General features: G+C 38.1%; 1 protein-coding gene across 1 annotated transcript in view; it reads right to left on the bottom strand.

The window, feature by feature from the left end:
- Positions 1 to 13660, bottom strand: part of LOC130246696 (collagen alpha-1(IX) chain) — a 71562-nt gene that overhangs the window by 14411 nt on the left and 43491 nt on the right. Inside the window, exons 11-19 of the mRNA XM_056479800.1 lie at positions 13304 to 13348; positions 11801 to 11836; positions 11618 to 11641; positions 11466 to 11519; positions 9688 to 9759; positions 4387 to 4428; positions 3933 to 3989; positions 1692 to 1745; positions 1516 to 1569 (exon numbers count right to left, since the gene is read on the bottom strand). Of these exons, the coding sequence (XP_056335775.1) occupies positions 1516 to 1569; positions 1692 to 1745; positions 3933 to 3989; positions 4387 to 4428; positions 9688 to 9759; positions 11466 to 11519; positions 11618 to 11641; positions 11801 to 11836; positions 13304 to 13348 (438 nt within the window). The remainder of the gene's footprint in view (positions 1 to 1515; positions 1570 to 1691; positions 1746 to 3932; positions 3990 to 4386; positions 4429 to 9687; positions 9760 to 11465; positions 11520 to 11617; positions 11642 to 11800; positions 11837 to 13303; positions 13349 to 13660) is intronic.

Below are 13660 nucleotides of genomic sequence, written 5' to 3' on the forward strand. Positions count from 1 at the left end.
GCATAAGGGTCGTTCACATTTACATTTACATTTAGTCATTTAGCAGACGCTTTTATCCAAAGCGACTTACAAATGAGGACAAGGAAGCAATTTACACAACTATAAGAGCAGCTTTTCTGCTGTGTGTCATGTGCTGTTTCTAGGTGTGCAACCATTGGTCAAAGGAGCTGTCAATCACCATCGACACGCCAATCAGAACCGGGTCCGCTCCGTATAAAAGCCGTGCGCTTGCGCTGTTCTTGATGAGCGCTTGGCTCACAGCCAGTCTCCTCACTTGTGTCGGCCAGCCTGTTAATTTGTGTTGATTTGCTTACGATTTGCTTACGATTTGCTGTGTTCTAGTTTTCTCTTTATCAAGAGACTGCTTTATTAGATATGCTTGTGCAGCTCAGTTTATTATCTAGTGAGAAGTTGAACGATCTTTGTGAGAATTGGATTATATGAGATTTTGTTTCGCTAACGGCTAACAGTGTGTACTTTACGAGAACTCTAGTAATGTGAGCAGCTTAGAATATTTATTTGTTAGTTAGTTTAAGGAGGCGTTGCCACATGTGTAATTATGTTTTGAGGTTATGAAGTTTAGTTAAGCTTCGTGCTGAAGATTACGGTTTTGTTTCTGCATTTTTCTTTGGTTAGTCAGTTTAGTGGGTTGGGGTTTAGTTAAATCGTTTTGTTATATTTATTTCTTTGTTTTGGCAACACTCCTATTTTCTTTAATTCAATTATTTAAAATTACATTTATATTACATTCTCTATTCCAGGCATGTCCAAGCTCGGTCCTGGAGGGCCGGTGTCCTGCAAAGTTTAGTTCCAACCCCAATCAGACACACCTGGGCTAGCTAATCAAGCACTTACTAGGCTTTCTAGAAACATCCGTGCAGGTGTGTTGAGGCAAGTTGGAGCTAAAATCTGCAGGACACCGGCCCTCCAGGACCGAGTTTGGACACCCCTGCTCTATTCATTGTTTGACATTCATTGAATATTAAATACTTAATTTGTTTCACTTTACAAGCGGTTGTTGTGCTCTCATTCATCCAGCATCAGTAGACTCACTGATCGTTTCGTTTCATCCTTTTTAATATCTTAACAACTTAAACACGTTACAGTTTTTAATATTAATTTGTGCTGTATTATTTGGTTACTAAGCAGCAATAAATAACACTTTAAACTATAAGGAGTTTTCATGTCTTTTTCTAAACTAGTAGTGTTTAGAAATGAATGATTAATAATCATGATAACTGAGGAATAATCACGCTTTCACAGACTATAATCGTACAACCAAAATCTGTAATCGTTGCATCACTAATATATCTACTGAATGACAGAAAATATCAATTTACAAACTGTGATGTGAATAAATCATACAAACATAAATAATATTCAATAATATTACTGAAATCAATATAAAAACTGCCACACATTTACATAATTACGTAAACAGACTTAATTAGGGGCTAAACAAAACATGCAAATGTTTATTTTAGTCTACAAACAGCGAACAGAAATGTTTCATACGTCATCTCCTGGCCGTCCAGCAGGACCTGGCTCTCCAGCGGTCCCTCGTTCTCCCTGTTAATAAAGAAAAATGTTGAAAATGATGAATGTGTTTGTTGACTAAAAGCTCGATAGTGTTTGTCTGTCGCTGCTTTGTGGTTTCTATCGTTCTGAAGAACGTTATGAAGAACTTTTACCTTTTCACCTTGGATGCCTGGCACTCCGTCCACACCGGAAAGACCACGATGTCCCTGGCAGAGAGATTCAATTTAATAACACACTCATTCATTAGAAAAGTAGTTGGTGTTTGGCCAAAGAGACATTCTTCTGTGAGTAAAATGATGCGGATCTACTCTGAAGGGGTTTTGGGGGAGGGGGGCGGTTGTTGGAAGAGGGTGGTTGGTTGTGGAGGGCAGTGGAGTAACGAAGTGAACAGGGCGGGGGAGTGGGGGGGGGGGGGGGGTGGCTGGGTGTTTGGGTAGCGAACTGAAGGGTTTGGGGTTGGTTGTAATTGCGAGCTTAAGAGAGGGGGGGGGAGCGGGGGGAAGCAATAGCGAACTGAAATTCCGGGAGTTTTCCGGGAGACAGAATAAAATGGAAGATGGGTCTGAAATATGGGAGACTCCTGTGAAAAACGGGATGTGCGGTTGTTAGGTGGTTGCTAGGTTGTTTTGATGGTTGCTGCATGTTTGCTTTGATGTTCAGATTGGTTGCTAAGATGATAAGCAGTTGCAGTACAGTAGGTTGTTTTGTGGTTGCTAGGTTGTTCTTGGTTGTTAGAGGTGTTGCTTTGATGAACAAAGTGGTTGCTAGGACGACTGATTCCTTTAGTCAGTATTTAGGTGGTTGGTTGTTCTTGGTGGTGGTGTTGTGTTTTGCAATGTGTCAGTTGATAAGGTGATGACTGGCTGCTAGGAGGTTGCTAGGATGGTTTCGTAAATGTTGCTGCATGTTTGCTTTGATGGTCTGATTGGTTGCTAAGGTGATAAGTGGTTGCTAGGAGGTTGTTTTGTGGTTTCTAGGTTGTTATTAGTTGTTACAGAGGTGTTGCTGTGATGAACGAAGTGGTTGCTAGGATGACTGATTGCTTTAGTCAGTATTTAGGTGGTTGGTTGTTCTTGGTGGTCGTATAGGTGTTGCTGCGTATTGCAATGTGCCTTCACTAACTGGTTGCTAATGTGATGACAGGTTGCTAGGAGGTTGCTAGGTTGTTGTGATAGTTGCACAAATGTTGCTGCGTGTTTGCTATAATACTCTGATTGGTTGTTAAAGTGATAAGCAGTTGCTAGGAGGTTGTTTGTTGGTTGCTTGGTTGTCCTTGGTTGCTACAGAGTTGCACTTAGTTGAACTAAGTGGTTGCTAAGAAGACAATGCTAGCCAGTTATTAAGTGGTTGCTTGGTTTTTCTTGGTGCTGTGTTTTGCCATGAGCCATCAACTTGTTGCTAAGGTGATGAGCAGCTGCTAGGAGGTTGTTTTGTGGTTATGTTGTTCTGTTGTTACAGAGGGGTTTCTATGATGAACTAAGTGGTTGCTAAGGTGACAATGGATCAATGGTGACAACTGATTGTCTGTTGTTAGGGGGTTGCTAGGTGGCTCTTGATGGTTGTAAAAGTGATGTTTTCCCATGAACCTTTGCTAACTGGTTGCTAAGGTGATAAGCAGCTGTTAGGGTGTTGTTAGGTAGTTGCTAGGTTGTTGTAAAAGTGTTGCTATGATTCTCTGTTTGGTGCAGGGATGTTGCTGTTTTTTTGCTATGGCGACCTAAGTGGTTGCTTAGATGACAAGTAATTCCTAGTCAGTTGTTATGTGGTTGCTACTGTAGGTTGTTCTTGGTAGTTGTACAGGTGTTGCTATGTGCTGTGCTACAATCCATTGCTAACTGGTTGCTAAGGTGAAAGTTGTCAGGTGGTTGTTTTGATGGTTGCACAAGTGTTGCTGTGTGTTTGCTATGATGCTCTGATTGGTTGCTAAGGTGATAACCGCTTGCCAGAAGGTTGTTTGATGGTTGATGGGTTGATTGTGGTTGTTGCAGTGGTGTTGCAGTGATGAACTAAGTAGTTGCTAAGGTGACAAGTGGTTGCTAGGTTGTTCTTGGTGGTTGTACAGGTATTGCCTTGCTTTTCAATGAGCCATCACTAACCGGCTGCCAATGTGATGAGTGGATACTCAGAGGTTGTTTGGTGGTTGTTAAGTTGTTGCATAAGTGTTACTGTATGCTTACTAAGTGGTTGCTAAGGTCACAAGTGATTGCTTGGTTGTTGTACAGGGGTTGCTTTGTGTTAAATGGTTGCTAAGGTGATGAGCGACAAGTAGGAGGGGTACAGTAGTTAAGTGGTTGCTAGGTTGTTCAAGGTGGCTGCTAAGTTGATCTGCGGCAACTGTTAGCAGTTGCCAGGTTATTCTTGGTTGTTTTTAATACTTAAGGTTGGGAACTCACCTTCATTCCTGGCAGACCGGGTAGTCCCTGTGGACCAGCTGGACACGTTGTCTGGCACTGCTAACAAAATGAGACACAGAAACGCATCAGGTCTATTCATCATCAATTACAGGATCAGACAGGAAAAGAACAACAACACATAACTCATAGCTGTAGCTCACCAGAGGCATGCAAAGGAGCTATTAAGATTTAGGATGAGGGACCACAACAGAAACTGCAGCCATTTGTCAACATTTTGGCTATTTTTTCATGACCCGGTGATAAATTATTCAGCAAATATAGAGCATGCTGACATATTTTCTTACATGCTGTACATTTTTTTAGGCTTTAAGATGTAAGCCTTCGCCAGAATATAGGTGAATTCAGTTTTTTCAAAGACTTCTTAAATGGTGATGCGCAGGTTCTGTGTGTCCATGTGAAGCAGGATTATTAGTGAAATCTAACAAGCACTCACAGTCTCCCCACTTCCCTCAGGGTTCCCAGCACCTTGTGGCCCCTATGAACAGCAGAATGACAGCAGCGCAGTTTAGATTCACACTCTCAAACAAAGTAGCTTTTTAAAGCCTCAACTGTTACAGCGTTCAGAAAAGATCCGAGTAAAAGCTCTGCATTAGTACAAAACCCTCTGAAAGCCAACACAAGTCCCTGATCCAATGGTTAACAGCAGGGACAAAAAGACTGCTTAGAATGTACCGTATGAAGACAAAAAATAAACAGATTTTTAACAATAACAGTCACGCTTCGCAATAAGTTAATGTTAATTAATATATTTACTAACAAACCAATAATGAAAATAAATGAATTACAGTTCAATGCAGTGTTGTCAAAAGTATCGTGTTCGATACTGAAATTCCAGACCATTTATAAAAATGTAAATATCTGTAAACTGATTTTTAACAATAACGTTATATATAATAATCATTATAATAAGGTTGCACTAGTTATGTTTCTTAGGCTCAATACCAATTCTATTTTTGTACCCCTTCCCTTGGTCCTAGAAACAGAGTGTGAAGGGGAAGGGCTTCAAAAATTATGCCTAAGAAATGGGACAGCACTACACCACCTGCACACGTCATCGCGATCTCTTGCTTCATATTAGATCAGACGATCACGACTGCTGTAGTTATTCCAGTTGTTTTATTTTTTGGTATTTATTTTCGGAAAATAACTGAAGGCAACGATATCATGTTATTATTATGATATAATGTGTCAATAAGCTCGTAACTGTACTGTGTATTTACACCATGGCCATATTTATCAAAACACACGAAAACAACATGAACTAAATTTGTCCAGACACTGTTAAAAGCTCATTCCCAGCCACTAAACTTTTCTTACAGGGTATTCGAGTGTCATCGAGCGACAGAATGTTGTGGGACTGCTATACAGGAGTTATTATTAGGGATTATAGACAGCAAAATTTAGCGGTTTTTATTTTAGCGTATATATTTAAGCATGACGGTAAAACACCAACGGGGTTATGAATGTGTTGAAACGTGCTTGTTTGTTGTAAAACTTCGTAATAATGACAAAAAATACTAATTTGTGGATCTCCTTACAAATTTTCATACCTCTTGGTTTCGAGTGTGGTCCTGAAAAATTGCAGTTTCAAGGGCAATCTAGCCCTTCCCCTTAAGCAGGATTTATACTTTCGCCTGGTCCCACATCGCGCTCCTCCGCTGACTGTGCGCGCACCTCACAAAATGGACGAGGCTTTTTTATACTTGATGCGTTCGCCGTTGTGATATTCTTTAAAACGACAGGGGGCGGTCAAAAGAAACTGACCGTAAAATCAGACGGATAAACAGAGTAGTAAGTTTCCGGAAATACGTCATATCATTAATATCATTCAATATTTTTAAACTTATTATTTTTATAAATTATTTACATGATTTTAAGGATTTTTATAACCATTCAACATTTTTTTAATCAAACTTTGCTGCATCATTTGCTTTTGTTTATATCTCGGACAGTTTTACCTATTAAAGTTTATTAAAAAAATATTATGACAACAGAACATGGGTTACTCTACAAATATATTTTATTATGGCAAAAAAAAGTACACTTGCTAAAAAAACTTTAGCTTTTTTTAGATTTATCCCGCTCCACAATTCACACATTACTGTCTGGCTAGTTTCGGTCCTATACTTATATGCTAAAAAGGCAATAATGGTCCAACATTCCAGACCATTATTACCAATAACGCCTAGAAAAACAGGCCATCAGTATATTGTAAACTGATTCAAATATTCCTTTCCAGTTATCAAAGACATAATTTGTCACGTCATTATAGTTTTGTAACTATTAAATTGTTTAAAATTCAAAATTGTAATATATACATCAGTGTAAAACCTATGACTGGTGGAAAAAACTATTTTTTGTAATTGTGTACTCGGGTCTCCACTTTTGCTATGACCTCTTTTGGTTTTAAACTTATCCCTCAGGTTTTTCCAAATTTCTTAACACAAACCTTCCTCCTCTCCCACTGCTGTTCCAATTTCTAGCCAAGAATTATTGATCATCTGGTTATTTCTATGATCACGGACCATAAAGGTGTCTGTACAGGCGTACCTATTTCAGACAAAGTGATTCATAGTCAACTCAAATCAAACGCGGTGCCACGCGAACTGTTCGCTCGAGTCTCAAAAAAAATCATGCGCTCAGCCGGCCAAAATCATGTCGCGCGCAGCCAAAACTCCGCAAACAGAGCGATGACACATTCGCCACGCGCACTCAAGCGAACTAGCAGACGCGTCGAGTATAAACCAGGCTTTTGCCCTACGACTTCAAGCTAAAGAGAATTGGGACACCCCTACCACTTCACATGAACATGCAAAACGATGGGTAGGGGAAGGGCTACGAGGTAGAATTGGGATTGGGCCTTAATATTACTAACAATACTACTAATACATAATAATACTAACAAACTAATAACGAACAATACTTCTACAGCATTTATTAATCTTAGTTCAACATAGTTTTGTCAAAAGTATCGTGTTCGGTACCAATCAGTACTCAAATGTAAAAAAAAAAATGTCCATTTCCCGCCAACATTTGAGCATGTTCTTAAACACAGCTGATTGGCCGTTCTTTTCACGTGCTCAATAGAAATGACTGTGATTGGCTGTGAAGGTCATCAGTTCACCAATCGTCAATCACAAGCATTTCTGTTGAACACATGAACACAATAGCCAATCAGCGATGTTTAAGAACGCACTCAACCATGCTCAAATGGACCCTCAAATAGCCCTACGCCTTCAAGCTAAAGAGAATTGGGACACCCCTACCACTTCACATGAACATGCAAAATGAGGGGTAGAGGAAGGGGTACGAGGTAGAATTGGGATTGGGCCTTAATATTACTAACATAATACTACTAATACATAATAATACTAACAAACTAATAACGAACAATACTTCCACAGCATTTATTTCATTAACACTTTTTATGTGCTCATCAGAAATGACTGTGATTGGCTGTGAAGGTCATCAGTTCACCAAGTCAATCACAAGCATTTCTGTTGAACACATGAACACAATAGCCAATCAGCGATGTTTAAGAACGCACTCAACCATGCTCAAATGGACATTTTTTTTTTAAAATTTCAGAACCAATTGGTACCAAAACTCGATACTTTTCGATACAACACTTCAACATTAACTACATGTAACTGTGAGTTACCATGAAATAACAATGAACGACTTTATTACCATTAACTAACATTATCAAAGATGAAGAATTACTGTAATAAGGGTATTGTTCATTGTTTATTCATGTTAGTAAATTCTAACGTAAAACAGTAACACTTTATAATAACTACACACTATAAATCATCTATTAAGTATTAGCAAATAGTGAATTCATTATTTATGATTTATTTTTCATTTGTTTCATTTGTGTATCTTCAAATGAATAGAAATGAATGAAGTTGTTTATTTTCTTTTTTTCCCGTTTAGAATATAACTGAGCCTTTAATTGTCATTTATAAGGGATTTATAAAGCATAAATAGTCCACACTTTAGATTAGGTAACAAAACTGGATGAAGTTGAGTTAATAAGGCATTTATTAACATACATTAACTATTAATATATGCCTGAATAATAAGATATATGAATGTTAATTTGAATAGTTTATTAATCATTTACTTACGCATTCTGAATAACCTTTAAAAAACAGCAATTTCTCTTAAATAACTGGATTGTAAATGATGCAATACTTAAAGGGCACATAGTTTACCTATTTTTTATGATTTAATATTAATAATATGGTTCTTCTGAGTGTGCCAGTTTAGGTTCAGTTTAAAACACAATTCAGATTTTTTTATTATAATGTGTTAAAAAGTGTCATGTTGGGGGCGTGTCCACAGTTCGCTGATTTAGGGGTGTGTTGCTTCACATGTAAATTAGTTTCGGCTTCCTGCCAACGTAACAAGGGGGCGGGGCCATGAGCTCACCCGCTCTGCGTTTGCAACAGTCTGACAGGCAGACGGAGAAAGAGAGAGAGGATCACCATTGAGTCGTACATGTATGACTCTGTCACAGACCAAGCAGAGTACAAAATCATATGTGTCTTTGTACAGTTTTACAGCCAACTGTGTGCTAGTTTCAAGTGCCGAGCTTGTACACAGAAACTAATAACCACGCACACTGAATTAACTTTGACTAAGGCACCGGATGCGCCGCTCGAAGCCGCGACACGGCACACCAGACACTCTCTGTGGCGCGGCAGAAACATGAAATGTCCGGAATCGTCGCGCCACGCGTTTTTGAATTCTAAACATAGGTTTCTGCAGCGTTTCGCGGCGCCCAGCCGTCGACTTGATTGTACCCTGATAGAAACCTATGTTTAGAATTCTAAAACGCATGCTAGTTAAGATCACAGGGAGCTTCTGGGATCGCGAGAAATGCAAACGGCTGATGTATAAGGTAGACTCAATGAGAAGTACACGTTTGCAAACCTACCTAAAGATACAACCAATAATTCCGATTAGAGCGATAATGTGGAGAATATTGATCTTGTGTTGAGCCCAATGAGCCTTGCATCTAAAAATAGAGCTAGAGTGTTCCTTTAGTGATATCGCTTCGACTCACGCTGAAAATGGCGGACGTGAATCAACAAACTGAGGATATGAAGCGCCTGTCAATCAATATTGGTGGGGGGGGACCGCTCTCCTATGTCAGGTAGCGGTCGATTTGAAAACAGCTCCAATTGGTCCACCGTTTTTTATGTTGTTAAATTGAAAAAAAAGCACTGGGTGTGCTTATATCACCCTAATATGACGACCTATACAACATACATGCACATATGGCTGTCCAAACAGCTTGAAAAGTAGATTTTTTACCATAGGTGCCCTTTAAGTAATAAAATCATAATTAACAACGTATGAAAATACAATTGTTAAGCACAATATATAAGTGCTTAGAAGTCAAGAATAGAGCATTTTATCTGCAGTTATAAATTGCTTACTATCGTCTGGAAATGTAGTTGATGACAGATAATGAACTAAACAATTTGCTAATGCTTAATAAATGATTCATAGTGTGTAGTTATTATAAAGTGTTACTGTGTTAACTAGTACAACCTTATTGTAAAGTGTTACCACAATAACCAATGAATCTTATAAGAAAGCTCGGAGGTTGTTAATTAACAGGTAAATGTATATCAATTTTAATGAACTCGACGTACTATAATTAAACATGATTAATAATGGAGTTTTTGCTGAAATATGTGTTAATTGTAGAAGCCAGTCTTACTGCTGGTCCTGCTGGTCCTGGTGGGCCTGGTGGTCCTGGGAGCCCAATTGTGCCTTTTGGTCCAGGAGGACCCTGGAAAAATATCATTTGCAGTCAGGTAATAGAAGCAAATTTAGCAATAACAACAAGAGCGAAGTGTGAAAACTATATTTAATGTAAAATATACATTCCAGTTATATAATTATACAGATTAGTTAATGCTGCTCAAAGGTGGCATGAATGTATTTATGTATCAAATAAGAATATATATCGAGACTAGGTTATGAAATGCAGCATACGGTCATCTAAAATTCTGATCAGGCATAGAGCAGCCTTAACTGGATAGTTCACCCCAAAAAAGAAGATCCTACAACACAAACACACACACAAAAAAAGATATTTTGAAGAATGTTGGAAACCGGTAGCCATGTTTTTCCTGCTATGGATGTCAATGGTTATCACTTTACAACATTCTTCAAAATATCTTCTTTCGTGTTCAACAGAACAAACAAAATCTGTATTGGATCAAGCAAAGGGTGAGTAAATAATGCCAGAATTGTCACTTTTGGGTGAACTGTCCCTTTAAGGCAGCAGTGTAAATAAATGTAAGGGCTCATTCACGCCGAATGCATCTTTGATTCTAAATAACATGAGACACAACATTATGGAATGGTTTGGGGGGGGGGGGGGGGGGCACAGCGTAGAGCAGTTGTCCTCAATCAATTGGTACCGGGCCGCACAAGAAATCATTAAATATTTCCGTTTTATTTATTATTTGAGTCTGAACAATCTTGTATTTGGAAAAATGACAGTATTCTCTCGACTTACATCTCGGTCACTCGAGCGCCAAAATTTCCAAGCATCAAAATGAGTAAGAAAGGTCTTTGAAAAGTTTCTTTGCTAAGGGGAAAAGGCCCAGTTGAAGGACCAACGAACTGCCAAGGAATGGATCTACAACCCATTTGTCAACAAATCAGGTGAATCCACCATGTCTGTGCAAGAAGATCAACTTCTGGAGATCGCAAATGACGGCGGCTTCAGAGGCCGTTCACATCTTTTCTAGAGTTCGAGCAAGTTCATTATTTCCAAAGGAGATGTGCGGCACAATCGGCGTGACATGTGACAAGAACTGACCGATCAGCTTCAGCTTGTATGGATTACACACATTTCATTAGACTAATCATCTCAGATAAACACAGAACATCTAAACACTGCACTGACCGGTCCACGGTGATAAAAAGGTTGGGAACCACTGTCGTAGAGAACAAGGGTGTTCGAACACAACCACTAAGCGGAACTAAACAAGAACTTGCATAGGTTGTCTCACCCCCAATACTTCTGATTGGTCCATTGCTGTGGAACTAACAGTAATGAGCTGCACCGCTTGTGGATGTTAAAGATGTTTTAACTTGACAGGCCCTCTAAAAACCGCAGTGTTTCAAAATATTCAAAACGCGAACATAACGGTCACACACATCCATCAAGCAAGTGTGTATATTAATTCACGAGTTCACACTTGCAATCGTTTAAGAATAAGGCGAATTTGGCGTGCTATCACCTCAGACACCTCAACTTGAATTATTCCCCTTATCAGGAAACAGAGAGGAGTTGGAATTCGAGCGAAGTATCTAGCCCGGCCCCAGAACGCTCCCCCCAGGAATGTAATGCTTAAGAGGTGAGGTATCGGGGTGGTGGAGGGATGCTAAAGTCGTGAGATGCTGCAGGTAAGACAGCTTTGGTATATATATAGGGGATTCTGTGCGAACTGCCCCTAAGTGTGTTCCTGCATTGTGTGGCACCTCTGGCCCGATGTTTCCTTCATCTCCTGGAGTGCCGGCTTTCCCTGGAAGACCCTGTTTAAATGTAGAAAGCAGCGTTAAAAATGTGTAAATGTACAATTAAAGCTGAGAGTGAGACAGATTACAGTAAGACCAGTTTTTATTTTACATACTGGAGGCCCAACGGTCTCTGGTCCCTAGAGAAAAGATAAAGAAAATAAACTATTTCATTTTTTGTACTACATTTTTGTAAGTAAACACAATCAAAAACAAAATAAATCTATAATATGATGATAAAATGATAATTTAAATCGTGCCAACAATCAACTGTTGTCCTAAAACTAGAATATACTCACAGGGGGTCCAGCAGGTCCAGGGAAACCAGGGAGACCCTACAACAACCAAAAATACGTTAAAAGATATATAAAAAATAAAATAAGTCAGAAACGTTCATGTTTAGATTCACTGATTATTAATTTATTTATGTGAATTTTTTTTTCTATCAAAATGACAGATCGACATTTACTGGTGGTTAAAAATAAAAATAAATCACATAAAAAATTTAATGAATTTTTTCAAATATAAATCAGAACCACTCTAGGGACTCTATTTCAACGATCTAAACACAAAGTCTAAAGTGCATCAAGAAAACGTATTAAGGCTACTTTTGCTACTTTAAGGAAGGGAAAAATAGTCTGTGCACCCAGCGCATAGTTTAAAAGTTATAGTTTGCAGAGTCACTTGCTGTCTTCAAGAAACGACTAAAAACTCAACTATTTAGTCTCCACTTTCCTTCCTAATCTGTAACTGCCTCTCTGGCTATACCAGTATATAGTATAACTGTAGAGAGTATAACTGTACTCTCTCAAAAAATATATATATATATATTTCTAATGCTTTGCTTCTTAGACTTTACACAACTGAAACTTGTCTACAGCACTTGTTCACTGCTGCTCTTATAGTTGTGTGAATTGCTTCCTTGTCCTCATTTGAAAGTCGCTTTGGATAAAAGCGTCTGCTAAATGACTAAATGTAAATGTAAATAGGGCTGTCCTTATTCTCCTCATGAATTATGGGTGTGTTTGTGGACACAACGTGCTTTAAATCAGTCTCTCATCTCTATTTCCCTTTATGAGTGAATTGCATCGCGCCATATTGCATTCACTATTCACATGGCGAATTTTGTATGCTTAAAAAATAAACACTTCACTAGCTAGAGATGAGCCTATTCCAATCGACCGTGGATTCGGGAAACTGTGGTGGATGCACTCCACCAAAGACATCCATCACATATTTAATTTCAGAATTTTGCTTGTTGAGCGCAAAGATTTGTTTCAAAACTACTTCTAAATCCAGCTACAATTTCCAGCAAACTAACAAATGAACAATAATAACAAACTATAGTTATAGTTATATATGAGTATTTTGGGTGTATGATATGGCCCTAGCTGTTTATATATAGTAAAAAATGTCTTCTGAATACAGAAAAATTAAAAGCATAGTCATTTATATATATATATATATATATATATATATATATATATATATATATATATACACATTTAAAAAATAACAAGAAATGAAATAATAAACAACAGGACAAAGATGCTAAATAAATGTAAACTAATAATAATATCAAGCATATCCCACTCTATTTGTTTCATTCATGCATGTTTCTTCATCATAAATTATCATTGACTTTAAGTATCATTGACAGGGATTCATTTTGCAGTTAAATGTCACATACAAAATCAAACATTGAACAAACATAAGCTTTGAACCTAATATCCAGTGACTGTATTAAACTCTTCAGAATATCAATTCAAACAGATGGTAAAGAAAAGCGATAGATCTCTTACTCTTTCTCCCACTGGCCCTCGAGGTCCCATGGGGCCCATTGGTCCCTACAGAGAATCAATGAACACAACAGTGATTCATTAAGAACAATGCTGTTTCATTGCGTAACATGGGTGTATGAACTGTATGCATTAACCCCATGTTCTTTTAGAAAAGAGATACTATTCTTGCTTCTATTATTCTGACTGTGATTTTATTTTTATATTTCCATTCGTATGCTAGTTTAATTTCAGGTTTTAGTAATTTTATTGTGTTTTTGTCATTTTTTGGCCTATATAGAATAGTTGGCTTTTCGGTTTTTTTTTTCGTTATTTTTATACATTTATTTTCTAGGACACCAATGTTGATTTTATTGTTGC

Source organism: Danio aesculapii, chromosome 19, assembly GCF_903798145.1.
Source record: "Danio aesculapii chromosome 19, fDanAes4.1, whole genome shotgun sequence".
Taxonomy (NCBI): Eukaryota; Metazoa; Chordata; class Actinopteri; order Cypriniformes; family Danionidae; genus Danio; species Danio aesculapii.